Source organism: Oncorhynchus clarkii, chromosome 17 (genome assembly GCF_045791955.1).
Source record: "Oncorhynchus clarkii lewisi isolate Uvic-CL-2024 chromosome 17, UVic_Ocla_1.0, whole genome shotgun sequence".
NCBI lineage: Eukaryota > Metazoa > Chordata > Actinopteri > Salmoniformes > Salmonidae > Oncorhynchus > Oncorhynchus clarkii.
In genome coordinates, this window is record NC_092163.1 from 24380770 (window position 1) to 24402656 (window position 21887).

General features: G+C 44.2%; 1 protein-coding gene across 1 annotated transcript in view; it reads left to right on the plus strand.

Moving 5' to 3' along the window:
* LOC139369663 (heterogeneous nuclear ribonucleoprotein L-like) overlaps nucleotides 1–21887 on the plus strand; it is a 60706-nt gene that overhangs the window by 31711 nt on the left and 7108 nt on the right. Inside the window, exons 3-9 of the mRNA XM_071108928.1 lie at nucleotides 2108–2345; nucleotides 5240–5325; nucleotides 8420–8516; nucleotides 8630–8702; nucleotides 16189–16260; nucleotides 17651–17871; nucleotides 18317–18438. Of these exons, the coding sequence (XP_070965029.1) occupies nucleotides 2108–2345; nucleotides 5240–5325; nucleotides 8420–8516; nucleotides 8630–8702; nucleotides 16189–16260; nucleotides 17651–17871; nucleotides 18317–18438 (909 nt within the window). The remainder of the gene's footprint in view (nucleotides 1–2107; nucleotides 2346–5239; nucleotides 5326–8419; nucleotides 8517–8629; nucleotides 8703–16188; nucleotides 16261–17650; nucleotides 17872–18316; nucleotides 18439–21887) is intronic.

Genomic DNA, 21887 nt, shown 5'->3' on the forward strand with positions numbered 1-21887 from the left:
GGGTGGAGTGTGCTCTGTCTGCAATTTAAGTAGCGCATTCTCTGGTACTTTTTGTTGTTCTTTCAAAAATCAATAAGGTATATATTTTTGGGCCTGCGGGTATAATGCATTATCATCCATTTATAATGCAGGGATGACCACCTTATAATGTCTTATAATCACAATCATCCAATACCAGCCATTCTTAGTATATATTGTAAGATACTAGCTCGATGAATAGTTGTTGCCTGTAAAATAAAGCATAACCAGAGGGACATTTTATTTTAACTTATGTTGAACTCTTTCTAGTTCAACAGAAATAGAATGCACGGTGAACAACAGCACCTCCGGAGAGGCGAGAACTAGAAAAGAGTTTGGTTTCTATCTGGGGTCTCTTCACAAATGTTGAGTTACAAAGTGTGTTTTGGGGTTCTGTTAGACGAGACAAATTCTCACACGCGCATCCAGTTTTGTTTTACCATCTCTGCATGGAGTCTGTATAAGAAAAACATTGAGATGTCTAACTAGGGAACTGGGGGAGCTAAAATTGAATATGGGCCACTGAGTGAAACACTGGCTAGGTCTTCAGTGTGTGGGGACGCTTACTGTGTATGAATGCTGTCTCTGTTTCCTGTGGCAGGATGTAGATGATTCCCGAATGCTGATTCTGATCGATATGATTGTTGCCAAAGGAGAGCTGTGTAAAGAGAAACATATTAGGTGTAGGGCTTGTTGCTTACTAATTCTAAAGTTGAGGACGATAGTATGGTTATCAATGGAAGAGGATGTCTTCATCCCAGGGAGTTTTTTCCTTTTGCTTGCTTATTGGGGGACTAGGCGTGGATTGTTGGTTGACAATCATCAAATGTCTGTAACATGTTTGTTGATTGATTTATTGATTGATTTAATTTATTAGATTTATTAGATCATTAAACGTGGCTGCTCCAGCCAGATACAACATCACATACATAAAATATGATTGAGGATAAAAACACATTAACGCCCTGAGGTTTATTTCCATTCTGGTCCTCTTTGGCAGCAAGATGGCAGGTACTGTAGACTCCAGGTAGTTTCCACTATCACTGTTTTCAACAGATATTGCAGTCTGATTATTTTGGTCGAGTGTTGCTTGGTCGAGTGTTGTCATGAGACAAAAGGACAAACCCGCACGACAATCGTGTGCCGTATTCCATAGATGAAATCTCAGAACCCATAACCACATTCATGCTAGGTAACGTAAACTCACGTAAACTCGTACATCGTCTTGGTCCGCACAATTGCCCTTATTTTAGCGCCCCAAAAACGTAATACTTCCAGATCAACTGTAATGTCAATACCATTGTAAAGCACAATTTCTCCTCTTTCCAACAGAATCAATAACATGACCTAAACGCTGCCCGTTTCTGCATAATTCAAGCAGGCAATGAGCCCCGTCGGGTCTTTTTAAGAATGGCGGGTGGGGAAGCTAAACTAATGCGAGATAGTGAGAAGGAGAGATGTGTGGGAAAATTGCTTTTTTTCACTCAATCTGTCCAACTTATCACCTTATCGGCTCTAAAATGTAAATAAAACACTATAAAGAGTTTATATAATGTGTCATTACATACCTATTTGAAGGTTTTTAGGGTGGTGCTAAAGTGATCTTAGAAGTAAACAGCGGCTTTGAGAATGATGATCGCATGCAATGATGAAAAAAAATACTAGGTATCTCCCCTTACCCCCGTCACTGTCCATTACTTGTTTTTAAAGGATGATAGAAGTGCTACACCTGGTGGAGAGAGATTGTAATAAATAGTTGCTTTATGCGTGCTGTACGTTACGGCATGACACGTCAAGATGTAACGGAGGGTCCGTTTTTTAAACTTTTCTCCAATACTATAGAGCCATTACCATGTCCATCAACGCTGAATAGAAACGTAGTTCACACCCCAGATTTTGAAGTCAACACAGTCCCATTACTTTTCTTTGTAGCCTCGTTTGAATGTTGCGGTTGCGCACATTTGTACGGAATGGGGTGAGTTTACGTTAGCTATCAACATTTTCTACATTTCGTCAGTCACCAGAGGTTAGCCTCGATGTTGCGGTGGGTTACTAATTGTGTCTTTGTCATTGGGTCTTCCTTTGACAGCTACGTCATGATGATGCCGTTCAAGCGTCAGGCGCTGGTGGAGTTTGAAGCCATGGAGAGTGCCGACCAGTGCGTGACATGCGGTGCCAACGAAGCGGTCTACATTGCCGGTCAGCAGGCCTTCTTCAACTACTCCACCAGCAAGAGGATCACGCGGCCAACTAACGCCGATGACCCCAACAGTGGCAACAAAGTCCTGCTCCTCTCCATTCAGAACCCCCTCTATCCCATCACCACTGTAAGTTCATGAACTTCATGCCAGTTCAGTGCAATGGTTGAGTTTACAATGTTGACAATAGTTTAGTTCACTATGGTTTAGTTTACAATGGTTTAGCTTTCAATAGTTTAAATTACGGTAGTCAACCCACTGGGCACAAGCTGGTTAAATCAACGTTGTTTCAACGTAATTTGTCAACATATTGTGATGTGGAATCTACGTGGAAAATACATTGGATTTGAAAAAAGTTATCAACTGTCATCAAATGTTGTTTTGAGGGGTGTCATTTCAACCCCAGGATTATGTCATCGTGGTAACCTTGTATAAAATATGTTGAATTTGTAAAAATTATAACAACGTCATATTTTCAACGTAATATCCACTATAAGAAAAAAACAATGGGCTGGGCAGCACCTCCTACTGGACAGTCGATCTATCTACAGCTATTCCTTCAGTCTCCCATCCAGGGTTTTAACCAAGCCCTGCTTAGCATTGATATATGTCACTGACTATTAACCATAATATAATAATATATATGCCATTTAGCAGATGCTTTCATCCAAATCGACTTACAGTAATGCATGCATACACTTTACTTGTGGGTGGCCCTGTGGATGGTCCAGGGACTCGAACCCAAAATCCTGGCTTTTCAAGCGCTATGCACTACTGAGACGACCCTAGGTTTATAAGCGCGGAAATCGACTCTGCCGCTCGAGCATGCTTTTGCGGCACAGTCGATAGCGCGCCGGGCTAGAAGGTTGAGGGTTCGAGACCTGCTCACTGCTGTTTCATTACATTACATTTATTACATTACTTTACATTCATTACATTACATTACATTCATTACATAACTGAGCCATACAGGATGACTTCGTTGGCGCCACATGTCGGACACTGGTCAGCACTGTCCGTGGCTTTAAACTCCACCAGCGCCTGGCGCTTGAACGCCATCATAATGACATCGCTGTCAAAGGAAGAACCATTGACAAAGGCACAAATTAGTAACCCGCAGCAACATCGAGGCTGATCTCTAGTGACAGACCAAATTTAGAAAATGTAGATAGCTAACTAGCATGGAACGTGGTCATAGGTTCAGAGATTACACCTACAGAATACAGCACACGATTGTCGTGCAAATTTAGTGATTCTGTCTTTGCCAATGTGCTATCGTGAGAATGATTGTTGAGAAATCTCATTGTTGCTATGAAAGTCATTCCAAAGGGTAGGGTCACAGAGAGGGTCACAGAGAGGGTCACAGAGAGGGTCACAGAGCAAATGGAATGTAACCATACTTTATCGATCATTCTGTGTATCATCAATGACGCTATTCAGGCCTATGTAGCAATTGGGACGTAATCAACAGCTGTTGTTTAAATTTAGCCCAGGATTCAACAAAAAAATAGACAATGCATGTACGCCTAGGGTTTCACGCTTTGGTTTATTTTGAAATGGAATCTACGAGTTAATAGTGCTATCCAAGCTGAAGATGCATCTCCTTCAAATGTTGATATTTGGTTGTGTTGACAACCAAACACAATTCAATATCGCTTTGGCAACACGGTAAATAGCCTATTAACTTGTCGACAAGTTAACAAATGATATGTTGGATTCACGTCTCCATCGCAACCAAAAATACAAGTTAAAGACTAGAATAAAGCCAATGGCCCAGATGGAACTATCCAAGCAGTAGATACATATCCTTTAAATGTTGATATTTGATTGCATTGTCAACCAAACACAATTCAATATTTCCTTTGTAAGACAGTAAATAGCATAATGTTAAGGCTACCTTTACAAACTAAAATAACAGTATTTATTCAACCTCAACATGAGTAACACATCCAAGACTACATTTTGAGTTTACTGTAACTATACATGTATTCTTATAGAAAGCGTTCAGGGTCGCAGGTCTGTAGAAATCTTTGCAATTGCAATAATAATCTGTACAAAAACTCAAACGCCATTTATCCACCATGTTCTTTAATGTAGCCTCAGGTTACTGCAATCTAGGTCATGTGGTTGTGCTATTAGATCAAGCACAGTGATAACACATTAAGTTGTTGTATCTAGGTGAACTAAATATCTGACATTCCAATTTGAACATTGGTGCTTTTAAATGTTGTGCTTTTAAATGGTTGAAAGCGCAGTGATAACACGTTGGGAATTCAACAAACTTTTGGCCGTCTTTTTGAGTGTGTGTTAATAGGTTGGAACCACATTGATCAACGTATCTACCAAATATTACCCAATTCTCCACGTTGAAATGACGTTGTGTGCCCAGTGGGAAGCTTGCAAGGATTTTGTTCACAATGGTTTAGTTTACAATGGTTTAATTTAAAATAGTTTAGTTCACAATGGTATGGCTTACAATAGTTTTGTTCATAATGTTTTAATTCATGATAGGTTTGCTTATGATGGTTTAGCTTACAGTATTTTAGCTTACGATGGTTTAGTTCACGATGCAATGGTTCAATTTGTTATAGTTCAGCAATGGTTTTGGTCACAATAGTTAACAATGTTTAAGTTCAGAATGGTTTAACTTTACAATGGTGTTGCTTACGATGATTTAGTTTACAGCGATTTAGCTCGGGTTTCCCGAAAGCCTTGTAGCTAATGTGGCATGTTATTTATCTCGACAACCCAGCTGCTCAGCCACAAGAGAGTAACGTAAAGTCTAAAATGTATGTTTAACTGACAGCCAATTAACAAATATAATCAAAATGAACAAATATGAACAACTATAATCAAAATAAGCCAGATTAAATACTTTTCGACGTGCGTTGTTGGTCTGGGTCATCTAGAAAAATACCACGTGAACTACTAAGCTTTCAGGAAACTCACCCCTGAATTGCGACTTATTATTGTGTTCAGTTCGGCATTAGTCAGAACCCTGTCGTTGCTCTTCTGTCTTCTAGGATGTTCTGTACACAGTCTGCAATCCCATAGGCAACGTACTGCGCATTGTCATCTTCAAACGCAATGGAATCCAGGCCATGGTGGAATATCCTTTCTGGAGTCAAGCTGGGCTACTGCAGGCCTGCGTGTGTGTGTGTGGGTGCGTGTGTGTGTGTTCGTGCAAGCACGGGTGTGTGACGAGGATGCATCTACTGTGGATGCATGTACATGTGTGTGGATTCAGGAGTCTGTCTGTATGAGTGATTTTTGCGTGCATGTCTGTGTATGTCTCCCTGTGGGTTTGTGTGAGTATGCACACCTGCATCAGTATGTCACTTTGGAGTGGGAAACAAGCTGTCAGTCAGTGCTTGCCCCACACAGAAACACACACATGCACGCACGCACACACACACACACACTCAGGCTGTAAAAAGCTTCAGAGTAGAGGAGCAGAACCCACTCCACTCGACCGGGTCCTCGAGAGCGCTGGAGCAGCATTCCAGCGGACGAGATGGCCCTTCATCAAATATGGATGACTGTCTCTCGGCATCACACACACTCCTGGCACACACACATCTAGCATGAATAAACACCTGACAGCATCAGCACTCACTTATATGTCGGAAGTAGTGTGTGTGTGTGTGTGTCTATTATGGTTTGCACACCTCCAGTATGTGTAGTGGGTTAGAGGCCATATTTCAACACACTTTTCATTATGCAAGCCTTATATCAACCTTATAACAACCTTATATCAACCTTATAACAACCTTATATCAACCTTATAACAACCTGTGTAATATTTAGCATGTTGTAGGTCAGTCAGTGCATATAGTTCTGGAGTGTGAACCACATTTGCGTTCAGTTTTTGTATCTTCTTGGAAAAATAATCAACAATGGGAAGTACTTTTTAACTGATATACTGAAGTACTGATATACCTAGTTCATAGTAGACTGTTAGACTGTAAACTCTCCTTCCAGACTCACATTAAGCATCTTCAATCCAAAATTAAATCTAGAATCGGCTTCCTATTTCACAACAAAGCCTCCTTCACTCATGCCGCCAAACATACCCCCGTAAAACTGACTATCCTACCGATCCTTGACTTCGACCATGTCATTTACAAAATAGATTCCAACACTCTACTCAGCAAACTGGATGTCGTCTATCACAGTGACATCCGTTTGATCCCCAAAGCCCCATATACTACCCACCACTGCGAACTGTACGCTCTTTGGTTGGCCCTCACTACATATCCGTCGCCAAACCCACTGGATCCAGGTCATCTATAAGTCTTTGCTAGGTAAAGCCCCGCCTTATCTCAGCTCACTGGTCACCATAGCAACACCCACCCATAGCACGTGCTCCAGCAGGTATATTGCACGGGTCATCCCCAAAGCCAACATTTCCTTTGGCCGCCTTTCCTTCCAGTTCTCTGCTGCCAATGACTGGAACCAATTGCAAAAATCTCGGAAGCTGGAGTCTTATATCTCCCTCTCTAACTTCAAGCATCAGCTGTCAGAGCAGCTTACCGATCACTGTACCTGTACACAGCCAATCTGTAAATAGCACACCCAACTACCTCATCCCCATATTATTACTTACCCTCTTGCTCTTTTGCACCCCAGTATCTCTACTTGCACATCATCATCTGCACATCTATCACTCCAGTAGTAATGCTAATTTGTAATTATTTTCCCCTCTATGGCCTATTTATTGCCTACCTCCCTACTCCTCTACATTTGCACACACTGTAATAGATCTTTCTCATTTTCTTTTCTGTTGTGTTATTGACTGTACGTTTGTTTATGTGTAACTCTGTGTTGTTTTTGCCGCACTACTTTGCTTAATCTTGGCCAGGTCGCAGTTGTAAATGAGAGCTGGCCTACCTGGTTAAATAAAGGTGAAATAAATAAATAAAGGTGAAATAAAATAACATAAATAGTCATTTGATAACTAATTCCCATATTGTTCCCTTATTTGTAGTTACATTGTAACGCAATGGGCCTCTGTTTATATTTACTGTCTAGCATTATAAGACATTTCACGTTGTCCCCAAGTTGGCTCATTATGTGGATCATGTACAGATATCAGTCCAGAGATTCTTGCTAATGGTACCACTAGGAGCAGAGATTGGCCAATGGAAACTCAGGAGACAAGGGATTGTTGTCACTGTTGTTTCAGGTTCGGGGCTTTATGGGAGATGGATGCTTAAATCCCCTGTTTTATTGCCACTGGGAGGTGGTTGCTGCGGCAATGGGGGTTTCTAAGGCGCTCTGTGTTGCATGTGTGTTTGATCTGATCTGTGTGTGTGTGTGTGTGTGTGTGTGTGTGTGTGTGTGTGTGTGTGTGTGTGTGTGTGTGTGTGTGTGTGTGTGTGTGTGTGTGTGTGTGTGTGTGTGTGTGTGTGTTCCAATGGGAGTACCATCACATACTGTATTTTATCATATAACATTGAAGACATTGGCTCAACAAGCGAGAAACAGAAAGACAATTTGGCCCGCCTCAATTAGATTTCAATTAGATTATATTACCACAGCCATTTTGGACCTTTTTATGCTCTTAGGTTTTTATACTGCATTTTACTTTTACTACCAAATTTGCATAAAGATCTAGCCGTCTGCATTTTACTGGAACCAGAGCAGCTTGATCAGATTTCATGATGGTTAGAGACAAGAGTCACTCAACCCAGTGCAACTGTGCTTTAGAGTAGCTGGAGTCAGCTCAGTCACTGCCAATACGGACATAGAATAGGGCCTTGTTCAAACACTCTTAAAAATGAATCCTTCCTTCCTACCTTCTTCAGCTAATTACTGATCTGACATGAATGGATTGACGTAAGCAAGCTTTCCATTGTATTGCATCAATTATGCCATGTCAGATGAGTGATTACTTACAAGGAAGCGAGGGAGGAGAATGCTTTTTAGGAGGATTTGAACCGGGCTCTATTCTATAAACAAATCTGCAATTGCTGAGCTGATTACAGCTTCGCTGAAGCATAACTTCATTGGGCTGAGTGACTTAAGAGTATGCGAGCAGCCTTAGTCATCTGCAGGTTTGGCTTGTGGTTCTTGCTCCATCTCCTATGTTATTGCCTTCTGGTCATTTGTGATTCTACACTGATCTATTCTGTTTGCCACACAATGTTTTGAATTATTCCACTGAGATCCTCCTAGTTGCTCTTCCTTAATGGTGTCGCCACGTTCGAAACTGTCAAAAATGCCCAGAAGGCAAAATCAGCACTCAACGGAGCAGACATATACGCCGGCTGCTGTACCCTGAAGATAGAATACGCTCGGGTAAACACACTCACAAACCCACATACACACACAGTGCTCACACACACTCCACCAGGATTCCTGTGGACCCCTAACACACATGCACCGGTGCTCTGCTCTCTCTCCCCATGCAGCCCACGCGACTCAACGTCCTCCGCAACGACAATGATAGTTGGGACTACACCAAGCCCTTTCTCGTCAGGCGAGGTACGACATCCTTCCTTCCTGCTGAATCTCTTCATGTACTAGGGTCGTATTCATTAGGTAGCAAATTGAAGAAAACGGACTAGAACAAGGAGAGACTACCTGGACGTGTCCAATAAGAAACACACATTTTAGTTCTCCGTTGCAAAATGTTTTAAACTATTCTCCCGTTGCAGCTCTAATGAATACGACATTTGTGTGTGTGCGTTGTGTTTGTCACTTCTGTTTTACAAAGAGCTGAAATTAAAATATGGTGAGCAGAGCAACCCTCAAATCTGTAGCCGTGGTTGTCAAACCATTTCAAAACCATTTCAACCTTCACACTCCTACAGACACATAATCAGTTGAAATGGGCTGTGACAGGAAATGAGTTCCGCCATTGTGGTTTTACATTCGTTCCTTAAAGAGTGGCCATGAATCTCAATTTGCCAGTTCGTCTCTTGATTTCTCTTTAACATTAGGCCTCAGTCTTTGTCCCTGCCTAGTCTTCTTCATTGCCTAACTAAAATGAGTCAAAATGACATTTTCTCTTTCAGTCATCCCCGCACTTGTTCCATCAGAGAACCTTGGTTACATACAGATCCTTCTGTTTTACGCATGAATTGTGTACCACTTCCTGTGCTTATAGTGCTGTAGCTCGCTGTTGCTTTAGCGTCCCCTACTTCTCAGTGCTGCAGATCAGAGCGGGTACGGCCCAGTCGTCACTGTCTAGAACAGAGTTTCCCAAACTCATCATCAAGATTTGATTGTTTGAATCAGCTGTGTAGTTAGTTCTTGGGCAAAAAAATAAATGTGCCCCCAGGCAGGGCCCCAGGACCGAGTTTGGGAAACCCGGGTTTAGTAGTACCTTCATTTTTTAATCACAAATGGTATTTTATCCACTAACCCCAACCTTATCTTATCCACATGTGTTTATGTATATAGTTAGGAAGAGAGCCATCTGATTGAATCAAGTCCTGATTGTGTACACGTACTCAAATAAATATTTTATTGCAACCAATCCATCACATTTATTTTATAAAGCTCTTTTCACATCAGCAGTTGTCACAAACTGCTATACAGATACCCAGCCTAAAACTCCAAACAGCAAGCAATGCCGATGTTGAAGAACAGTGGCTAGGAAAAACGCCCTAGAAAGGAAGGAACCGAGGAAGGAACCTAGAGAGGAACAGGCTCTGAGGGGTGGCCAGTCCTCGTCTGCCTGTGCCAGGTGGAAATTATAACAGTACATGGTCATTTAGGCCAGATCGTTCTTCAAGACGTTCACAGATGACCAACATGGTCAATAGTTTAACACCTCAGGAGTAAATGTCAGTTGGCTTTTCATAGCCAAGAAATGATTAAAGTATCTGTGAAAACAGATAAATAACATATGTTCATTCGTCGTTTCGTCACAATATTGTTTTGAACTGTCCTTTTTAGGACTGATGCACAGCTGAGCATTCTGCTCAATGCAGTCTCAATGAATGCTGATGAAGATTTTGTCTAAAGTGCATCACTGTGGCTTTGAAACCCGATGACATTTCAAAAGGAGGCAAATCATTTTTAAGACAAGCTTTTGTCATTGTGATGTCGCCAGATTTACTTTAGATACAGTATAACTTCAGCTAGCTAGCTAAGATTGAGGGGAGAGCGCTGACATTTTAGCTAGCTAACGTTAGCATTGCTAGCTATTTCTGACAAACTTTTGTAGCTGAGGGCAAAATTGCCATCTCTCTAAAATAAACTTGATGGCGAAGTTGTTTTCCACAAATGATTTGTCTACTTTAGCAATGTCATTGTATTTCCAGGTCACTATAGTGTACATTTGACGAAACAGTCATTAGCCCCCATTCAGACTCAGCATTATAACAACCAGACATCAATATGCTGCAGCATCTGGCAATGGCGCGACTGATGGAGGTGCATCCCATGAATATGCCTCCACTTCTATCAGTCTGTCCTTGAACAAATCTTCATGGAAACATTGGATGTTTGTATCTAATACAGCCCGTCTTTGAAAAAGAAAAAACATTCATCCCTTTGCCGTGGCCATGGTAGCCTACATTGCAGGGTACAAATGCTGACAGGAAATATTGAAAAACAATAACGACGCTCGAACCCTTGGATTTGTCAGTGTTGAGTAGGTCCAGAAAATAAAGCAACTCAGGTGAAAGGGCTATTGCTACCCCCCCCCCCCCTCTCCTTTAATCTTTCATTTTCTTATCTATCTATCTTACTACTCAATCGGTGAAAACATAGAATCTGTTCATAACAGAGCCTATTCCCCTGTCCCTTTGCTGAGCCCATACCAATGAATTGATGCATATTAATTTGATATACAGATACACAGTGCATTCGGGAAGTATTCTGACCCCTTTCCCTTTCTTCCACATATTGTTACGTTACAGCCTTATACTTAAATGGATTCAAATGTTTTTCATTCTCAGCAATCTACACACCTACACCTACCCCATAATGACAAAGCAAAAACATATTTTGACATTTTTGCACATTTAAAAAAAAAAAAAAAACAGAAATACCTTATTTACATAAGTATACAGACCTTTTGCAATGAGACTCGAAATTGAGCTCAAGTGCATCCTGTTTCCATTCATCATCGGTGAGATGTTTCTACAACTTGATTAGTCCACCTGTGGTACATTCAATTAACTGGACATGGTTTGGAAAGGCAGACACCTGTTTTTTAATAAGGTCCCACAGTTGACAGTGCATGTCAGAGCAAAAGCAAGCCATGAGGTCGAGGGAATTGTCCGTAGAGCTCCGAGACAGGATTGTGTCGAGGCACCAATCTGGGGAAGGGGCCCAAAAAATGTCTGCAGCATTAAAGTTCCAAGAAGTTCCAAGAACAGTGGCCTCCATCATTCTTAAATAGAATAAGTTTTGAACCACCAAGGCTCTTCCTAAAGCTGTCCGCCCGGCCAAACTGAGCAATCGGGGGAGAAGGGCCTTGGTTAGGGAGGTGACCAAAAACCAGATGGTCACTCTGACAGAGCTCAAGAGTTCCTCTGTGGAGATGGGAGGACCTTCCAGAAGGACAACCATCTCTGCAGCACTCCACCAATCAGGACTTTATGGTAGAGTGGTCAGACGGAAGCCACTCCTCAGTAAAAGGCACATGACAGCCCGCTTGGAGTTTTCCAAAAGGCACCTAGGACTCTCAGACCATGAGAAACAAGATTGAACTCTTTGCCCTGACTGCCAAGCGTCACGTCTGGAGGAAACCTGGCACCGTCCATACGGTGAAACATGGTGGTGGCAGCATCATGCTGTGGGGATGTTTTTCAGCGGCAGGGACTGGGAGACTAGTCAGGATTGAGAGAAAGATGAACGGAGCAAAGTACAGAGAGATCCTTGATGAAAACCTGCTCCAGAGCAGGACCTCAGACTGGGGCGAAGGTTCACCTTCCAACAGGACAACGACCCTAAGCACACAGCTACGACAATGCAGGAGTGGCTATGGGACAAGTCTCTGAATGTCCTTGAGTGGCCCAGCCAAAGCCCGTTCTTGAACCCGATCAAACATCTCTGGAGAGACCTGAAAATAGCTGTGCATCGACGCTCCCCATCCAACCTGACAGAGCTTGAGAGGATCTCCAGAGAAGAATGGGAGAAACTCCCCAAATACAGTTGTGCCAAGCTTGTAGCATCATACCCAAGCAGACCTGAGACTGTAATCACTTCCAAAGGTGCTTCAACAAAGTACTGAGTAAAGGGTCTGAATACTTATGTAAATGTGATATTTTGGGGGAGGGGTATTTATACATTTGCAAAATGTTCTAAAAACCTGTTTTTGCTTTGTCATTATGGGGTATTGTGTCTAGACTGACAAGGGGGAAAAAAACGGTTGAATCAAATTTAGAATATGGCTGTAACGTGACAAAATGTGTAAAAAGTCAAGGGGTCTGAATACTTTCCGAATGCACTGTGCAATAGCATTGTCCCCACACCAAATATTATAGCTTTGGAATGCTCAATAAAAGAGAACCCTTGGTCTCTGAATTTGAAGCTTTCATGTACTGGGGCTGCTTTAACAATATGAGGTGCTGTAGATAGACTACAGCCCATAATCATATTCATATAAATGGGAGCATGGTTTTTAACCAAGCAGAAAGCCTGCCTTGTGTGACTTGGGCTTGATTAAACGTCTGTCGGACGGTGTGATTGACACGCCAACCCCGATTCCAATTCTCTCGCCACAAATGGAGGGTAAACAGTGTCTTATCAACCAAAAGCCAGGGCTGCTCTCCAATCGATCGCCTTGCCGTGTATTGGATTTGAAGGTCTTTTTGACTTTGACGGCGTCAAGGACTTTTTTGCCGTGGAGTTGAAGATGTGTGGTCAGCTTCCAATTGTTTCTATTGACCCGGAGGAAGGAGACAGACAAGCAACTAGAAAAATAGCAAGAGGCTGAAAATAAAATGCTGACATGAAAAAAGGCGGAATAATAATGGGTTGGAAGCACTTTAGTGCAAACAGAGAGAAATTAACATAAAACAGCCCCACACGATCCTCTTGAGCCACAGACGGTAAATTTAAATCCTAATCAGCTTGCATTTTGGGGAAATTGAAATGCTATATTCGCACTTGAGGCCCTTACCATATCAGATGCTCTTCAAAAAGGATTTGTTCGGTGTCTATACAGTAACTTATTATACAAACATAGAGAAGGACAGCGTGTAAATAGATGTAATTCTTCTCATCGGAATCACATAGTAGTTAATGGATGTTGTCTTTCAAACCTCTCGTTCGTTCTTTTGAGTACATTGCCTCGAAGGTACTCAAGAACATTGCCTCAAAACACTTCCAAGTAAAGTTTCGAAGTGTATTCACACCTACAGGGGACGTGCCTTATTAAATATTTTGATAAGACACGAGGGAAACACGTCAGGAGTGTTCCACACATCTCTTACCCCTTATCTGTAAAAAAAAACAAAAAAAAACGTTTCACAGTGTAATTTTTGCCGCTCTATCGTTTTGTAAATGTATTGATCCCCTATGTACTGCCAGGTTTATGTGGGCAGATACAATTTCCATAGATTTATCCCAACTACTGGGATGACGTCATTGTCAGAGGCCTCTCTGTATCTTCTCGCTCTCTCTCTCTCTCCCCTCCTCGCTCTCTCCCACCGTCTCTCTCGCTCTTCCTCCCCCCTCTCTCTCTCTCCCCTCCTCATTCTCTCCCGCCGTCTCTCGCTCTTCCTCCCCCCTCTCTCTCTCTCTCCCCTCCTCGCTCTCTCCCGCCGTCTCTCTCGCTCTTCCTCCCCCCCTCTCTCTCTCTTCCCTCCTCATTCTCTCCCGCCGTCTCTCTCGCTCTTCCTCCCCCCCCCCCCTCTCTCTCCTCCTCGCTCTCTCCCGCCGTCTCTCTCGCTCTTCCTCCCCCCCTCTCTCTCTCTCCCCTCCTCGCTCTCTCCCGCCGTCTCTCTCGCTCTTCCTCCCCCCCCTCTCTCTCTCCCCTCCTCATTCTCTCCCGCCGTCTCTCGCTCTTCCTCGCCCCTCTCTCTCTCTCTCCCCTCCTCGCTCTCTCCCGCCGTCTCTCTCGCTCTTCCCCCCCCTCTCTCTCTCCTCCTCGCTCTCTCCCGCCGTCTCTCTCGCTCTTCCTCCCCCCTCTCTCTCTCTCTCCCTCCTCGCTCTCTCCCGCCGTCTCTCTCGCTCTTCCTCCCCCCCTCTCTCTCTCCCCTCCTCATTCTCTCCCGCCGTCTCTCGCTCTTCCTCGCCCCTCTCTCTCTCTCTCCCCTCCTCGCTCTCTCCCGCCGTCTCTCTCACTCTCCCCCCCCCTCTCTCTCCTCCTCGCTCTCTCCCGCCGCCTCTCTCGCTCTTCCTCCCCCCTCTCTCTCTCTCTCCCCTCCTCGCTCTCTCCCGCCGTCTCTCTCGCTCTTCCTCCCCCCTCTCTCTCCTCCTCGCTTCCTCCCGCCGTCTCTCTCGCTCTTCCTTCCCCCTCGCTCTCTCTCCCCTCCTCGCTCTCTCCCGCCGTCTCTCTCGCTCTTCCTCCCCCCTCTCTCTTTCTCTCTCTCTGCCACTCTGTCAGGCGAATGGCGAACTTGTCGGCTCAGTGCAGGCATCAAGGCCACTCCTCCTCTCCTCTCAGTTAATCCTTCTTCTCTCCCCTCTCTTTGGGGTTTCTGTACAAGTACGGCAACCCACCAATCCCACCGGTTCCTGCCCGCCTAACTGCTCGTTTTGTACCAATTAGCTTAGCTCTGCATGAGCTCGGTCCCCTGTGGACGACATGCTCTTTTAACTCAGCGCTGCACCTTCCGTTTGTGTCTGCGTGAGCAGCACCAGTTCTCCCTCGCATTGTTGAAATGAGACTTTGAAATTATGTTCAAATGATGTAGCGCAGGTTGAGTCATTGGTGCTTGTGTTGAAACAACACGCGCACACGCAGTCTGGCACACACATTTCTCTCAAATCCCCAGTGTAACGGGGTTCACTGAGTTGACGGCTGTGTATAGGTCATTGAAATACTCACGACGTCCAACTCCCACCAGCACCTCGAAAATGTTACGGAATCCTTTCGTATTAGGTGGCGTTTGTTTGATGAGTGAGGGATGCAGTGAGATAGCCTGGTACCTATATCTGCTTGTGCTGTACAGACAAAGCCCCATAGAGGTACACAGCACAAACAGATCTGGGACCAGGCAAACAAAGACGGAGGCTGTTTCCAGCAATGCTCCATATGGTAGTCTGTAACTTCATTGGGACACCTTACATGAAAACAATTACATTACATATGCTTCAGTCTTAGTTCTGACAGCACCTAGAGTGGGTTTGTCTGCGACTCTGCCAGTAAGCTGCATTGGGGAAAAGAGGGGCTGAAAAGACTCTTATCTTTGTTCTGTTTGTCCCCTTCCTGGTTCACAGTAAGAGGATTAGGGTAGAAGGCTGCTTGATATACCTTTTTCCATGTCAATGCATTTTCCCTCCTATCTGGGTCAACGTTTCCACCCGAGGCCATTGAACTGTAACTGTGACATTTTAACTGTCATTTTCACACACCCCTCTTCCCGAACCCCCCCCCCTTCCCCACACACACACACACACACACTTTTTTATCGTTCCTCTGCAATTCACCCAGGCTCAGTCAGCCAAGGAAGAGAAATGTGTCATTTGAACTGAAAGGCCAAATGTGAACCAAACGTGTCTTGTTTTGCTGTTATGCCAATTACCACAAGTGTCAAGTAGTGTCTAGATTGGCTGTTACTAAATCGAATCTGCTTGCGTAGTGTGGTGTTATGGTTTTCAGTCATTTCTAGGCTGGCGTGCAAATGTGCCAATTTGTGTGTGTGTGTGCGTATATGTGCTTGTGTGTTAGACTTGTGTGTGTTAATCCCATGTGTGCGTGTGTGTGTGTGCCTGTGTCTGTTAGTCTCCATGTGTGTGTATCTGTGCGTGTCTGTGCATTTTGAGGGGATGGATGTGCAGTTGGCACCTGGTGGCATTGTCACTTCACATTTGCCTTACACTGTGTATTCTCTCTGTGTTGCAGAGCGGGGGAAGGGGAGGCAACGGCAGGCCATTCTGGGAGAGCATCCGTCCTCCTACAGCGACAACGGCTATGGTCAGTGTCGCTCAAATTAGCTGCCTCTCTTTATCCCTACCTCCCTCCCTAGCTCGTTCTCTCTTTTTGTCTCATGTCTCTCCCTCACACACACAAACACACGAGGGCACACACGCTTACTCCCTCTCTCTTTATCCCTCTCATTGGCTCATCTCTCTTTTTCTCCATCTCTCGCTCCCCCTCTCAGCATCTCTCTCTCTCTAGATCCCTCTTTCAGTCTCCTCTCTTTCAGTCTCTCATCTTCCACATTTCTTTCTCCCAGCCTCTCCCTTTCTCTGTATCCCTCTCTCAGACTCATCATCGCTCTCTTTCTCAGAATCTCTCTTTATCTGTCCATCCATCTCTCTCTCTCTCTCTCTCTCTCTCTCTCTCTCTCTCTCTCTGACTGTCATTGTGCAGCTGGGCTTTGGGTATCCTGTAATTAAGCTCCATCCCCTACAGACACTTACATCTGGAGGAGGTGGTGGAGGTTGGATAGATGGAAAAACAGGGGGAGGAGGGGTGGTGTCTGCGTATGTGTGTGTGTGTGTGTGTGTGTGTGTGTGTGTGTGTGTGTGTGTGTGTGTGTGTGTGTGTGTGTGTGTGTGTGTGTGTGTGTATATGTGTGTGTCGGTAGTTTGGAAAGAGTGTGGTGATGTGAGCGGCTACTCTTGAAGGCCCTTGGTAATTAGCAAGATCTGCTGGGGAAACAGGGTGCAGTGGTGTAGAAAATGGTCTAGGACCTTTTTTAGTACTGCTGGAATTTTCTCTCCTTCTTTGTGGAGGGCTGAGGGGCTGGGGGCTGAGGGGCTGGGGGCTGAGGGGTGAGGGGCTGGGGGGCTGACGGGCTGGGGGCTGAGGAGCTGAGGAATGGGGGGCTGGGGCCTGAGGGCTGGGGGCTGAGGGCTGGAGGGCTGCGGGCCTGGGGGGCTGAGGGCTGGAGGGCTGAGGGGCTGGGGGGCTGAGGGCTGAGGGGAGAAGTTTGCACTGTCATCTCAACCATCCCCAATAAGGTCATCCTATGTCTATTGCAGCTTTTTCTTGTTCTTTCTCTCTCTCTCTCTCTCTCTCTCTCTCTGCCCCCTCTGCCCCTCCCTCTCTCACCCACTCTCTCTCTCTCTCTCTCACTCTATTTATTTTTCTCTCCCACTTTCTTTCTCTCCCCTCATCTATATTTTTTTCTCTCTCTCTCTCTCTCTCTCTCTCTCTCTCTCTCTCTCTCTCACTCTATTTATTTTTCTCTCCCACTTTCTCTCTCTCCCCTCATTTATATAAAAAATTTTTCTCTCTCTCTCTCTCTCTCTCTCTCTCTCTCTCTCTCTCTATCCCCCTATCCTTATCTCCCCTCTCGTTCTCACTTTCTCTCATTGTCTTATTCTCTCCCTCTCACTCTCTCTCTCCCACTCTCCAGGGCCACACTGCCCCCTGCTGCCCGTGCCCAGCAATAACAGGTACAAGAGGAGCTCTCTCCATGACGCCCAGGAGGTGGTCGCCTACCCCCTGCCCCAGACCTCCTCCTATATGGGCCACGCCTCCAGCTCGTCGGTCGCCATGGTGAGCGGCCTGCACCCCGCCAAGATGAACTGCACCCGCATCTTCAACCTCTTCTGCCTGTACGGGAATATTGAGAAGGTCAGTGTCAGCAACTGTTTTCACATGCGATTAAAGCTAGATTGGATTGTCCCTTTTAAATGAGAGGGTTGAGGGCAGTTGAGTGACAGCTAGTGTGACTAGGGGGTGGATACAATAAAAGTTGCCATGGCAATCTTTATGCAGTAGCTTTGGTTACAGAATCACTGCCAGCAACCTACCACTGTGAGGGGAGTACCTACCAGTTTGATTCAATTGAACCCTGAACCGTAATATGTTTTAGATTTAGACTAATTTCATTTGGTCTCTGTATTAATGTGGATTAAAAACAAAAGTGTGCTGGTACTGGAGTAGTACTGGCGTAGTCGAAGAGAAGCCATCAGTAGAGGAAATGCAAAACTGACCCAAGATCAGTGTCGCCTAGTAGAATATCGGAAGGTCTGTATTGATTCACAGTGATGCCATTCGGTCTTATTTACGCCCCCAGGTGAAGTTTATGAAGAGCGTCCCGGGCACCGCACTGGTAGAGATGGGAGATGAGTACGCTGTGGACCGATCCATCACACACCTTAACAGCATCAAGGTGTTCAGCAAGAGGCTCAACGTCTGGTGAGGAGGTTACATGTTTCACCTTTGACCCCCACCCCTTGAACCCATAGCTTGATGAGCGTGACGTTCATCTTTCCTTGCCTCCTTGTCAAAATACGTTGGATGAACAGGTGTAAGGGAAGAACCTTGGATCTTCTCCTCAAATGCGTTTTGAGAAGGAGGCAAGAAGAGAGGATGCAAGATCATTTTTTGAAAGAGACGTTGTTTGAACACTTAGAACCTATTGGTCCCCTTGGTTTCGTCTAATTTCAGATCAATAATTACTTCTAGGAAGGAAGGAAAGGAGGATTTTAGAAGGATTTTAACAGGGCCTATACCATGATACTTAACAGCATGTGTTCGCTAAAGCAAAACGTATAGTTTGGCTTACATAACTTGTAACTCTTTATTTCGGCCTTACATTAAAACTTTCCTTCAGTAAATGTTGTAATTTATGACCTAAATATAACATTCTTACGTTTCGATAAAAAATGTCAACATTTACTTAGAAATAGCTATTACCATCATCATTATCATCAATCTGTTGCTTTAGCAAGTTTGTGTTTTGGAATCTTCAAAAGCGTTATAGACAAAAGGACAGAGTTGCACTTATTTGTCTCGACAGCGTTGGCTGTTCAAAGCCTCTGTGTGGGTTGCGTTGCGTTGTCCTATCAAATTGGCAGCCTCCATCTATCAGAATAATGAATTGCCTTAGCTGCTAGATCCAGTTTAGATGAGGCTTCGTTCAGCTCCACCGGGCCTCAACCTCGCCGCAAGGAATTCAAACAGCGTTTCATTATGTTGGCGGACGGTCCACCACCAACCGACTGCATACCCAATCTGAAGACATTGCTGCAACATGTGGGGCGTTGTTTGTAACATGCTATATGTTGTGAAAGAAATGGATTTTGTGGCATACAACACATCGTTTTCCATAGCATGTTATATACAATGCCCCAAAATAGTATAGAATGTTACAATACAAACAATGCCAGAATAATTATGGCATGTTAAAAAACTGTGCTGCAATAGCAATAGTTACAGTGGGGTAAAAAAGTATTTAGTCAGCCACCAATTGTGCAAGTTCTCCCACTTAAAAAGATGAGAGAGGCCTGTAATTTTCATCATAGGTACACTTCAACTATGACAGACAAAATGAGGGGAAAAAATCCAGAAAATCACGTTGTAGGATTTTTAATGAATTTATTTGCAAATTATGGTGGAAAATAAGTATTTGGTCAATAACAAAAATGTATCTCAATACTTTGTTATATACCCTTTGTTGGCAATGACAGAGGTCAAACGTCTTCTGTAAGTCTTCACAAGGTTTTCACACACTGTTGCTGGTATTGTGGCCCATTCCTCCATGCAGATCTCCTCTAGAGCAGTGATGTTTTGGGGCTGTTGCTGGGCAACACGGACTTTCAACTCCCTCCAAAGATTTTCTATGGGGTTGAGATCTGGAGACTGGCAAGGCCACTCCAGGACCTTGAAATGCTTCTTACAAAGCCACTCCTTCGTTGCCCGGGCGGTGTGTTTGGGATCATTGTCATGCTGAAAGACCCAGCCACGTTTCATCTTCAATGCCCTTGCTGATGGAAGGAGGTTTTCACTCAAAATCTCACAATACATGGCCCCATTCATTCTTTCCTTTACACGGATCAGTCGTCCTGGTCCCTTTGCAGAAAAACAGCCCCAAAGCATGATGTTTCCACCCCCATGCTTCACAGTAGGTATGGTGTTCTTTGGATGCAACTCAGCATTCTTTGTCCTCCAAACACGACAAGTTGAGTTTTTATCAAAAAGTTATATTTTGGTTTCATCTGACCATATGACATTCTCCCAATCTTCTTCTGGATCATCCAAATGCTCTCTAGCAAACTTCAGACGGGCCTGGACATGTACTGGCTTAAGCAGGGGGACACATCTGGCACTGCAGATTTGAGTCCCTGGCGGTGTAGTGTGTTACTAATGGTAGGCTTTGTTACTTTGGTCCCAGCTCTCTGCAGGTCATTCACTAGGTCCCCCCGTGTGGTTCTGGGATTTTTTCTCACCGTCCTTGTGATCATTTTGACCCCACGGGGTGAGATCTTGCGTGGAGCCCCAGATCGAGGGAGATTATTAGTGGTCTTGTATGTCTTCCATTTCATAATAATTGCTCCCACAGTTGATTTCTTCAAACCAAGCTGCTTAACTATTGCAGATTCAGTCTTCCCAGCCTGGTGCAGGTCTACAATTTTGTTTCTGGTGTCCTTTGACAGCTCTTTGGTCTTGGCCATAGTGGAGTTTGGAGTGTGACTGTTTGAGGTTGTGGACAGGTGTCTTTTATACTGATAACAAGTTCAAACAGGTGCCATTAATACAGGTAACGAGTGGAGGACAGAGGAGCCTCTTAAAGAAGAAGTTACAGGTCTGTGAGAGCCAGAAATCTAGCTTGTTTGTAGGTGACCAAATACTTATTTTCCACCATAATTTGCAAATAAATTCATTAAAAATCCTACAATGTGATTTTCTGGATTTTTTTCTCATTTTGTCTGTCATAGTTGAAGTGTACCTATGATGAAAATTACAGGCCTCTCTCATATTTTTAAGTGGGAGAACTTGCACAATTGTTGGCTGACTAAATACTTTTTTGCCCCACTGTATATCACTAGGCTTCTAAATGAGAGACTGCGTAGCATTGAAAAACCTAAAGGGCATTTCATGAATCCCCTTCAATCCGTTCAGAGTTAGTCTCTTGCAGCACGAAGCCGATACGTACCTAACCTCTTGGTCCCCTCGGCCCTTAAGAGCCAATTTGTTATTAGAGGGTCAAGACACGTCTTCCTATCCCTATCTGTACCTTGGCCTCATGAATGTATATTATTATTTTTTTATTTCTCCTTTATTTAGCCAGGTAGGCTAGTTGAAAACAAGTTCTCATTTGCAACTGCGACCTGGCCAAGATAAAGCATAGCAATTCAACACGTACAACAACACAGAGTTACACATGGAATAAACAAACATACAATCAATAATACAGTAGAAAAAAAGAAAACTAAAAAGTCTGCATACGGTGAGTGCAAATGAGGTAAGATAAGGGAGTTAAGGCAATAAATAGGCCATGGTGGCGAAGTAATTGCAATATAGCAATGGAATGGTAGATGTGCAGAAGATGAATGTGCAAGTAGAGATACTGGGGTGCAAACAAGCAATACAAATAAATAAAAACAGTATGGGGATGAGGTAGATAGATGGGCTGTTTACAGGTGGGCTATGTACAGGTGCAGTGATCTGTGAGCTGCTCTGACAGCTGGTGTTTAAAGCTAGTGAGGGAGATATGAGTCTCCAGCTTCAGTGATTTTTGCAGTTCATTCCAGTCATTGGCACCAGAGAACTGGAAGGAAAGGCGACCAAAGGAGGAATTGGCTTTGGGGGTGACCAGTAAGATATACCTGCTGGAGTGCGTGCTACGAGTGGGTGCTGCTATG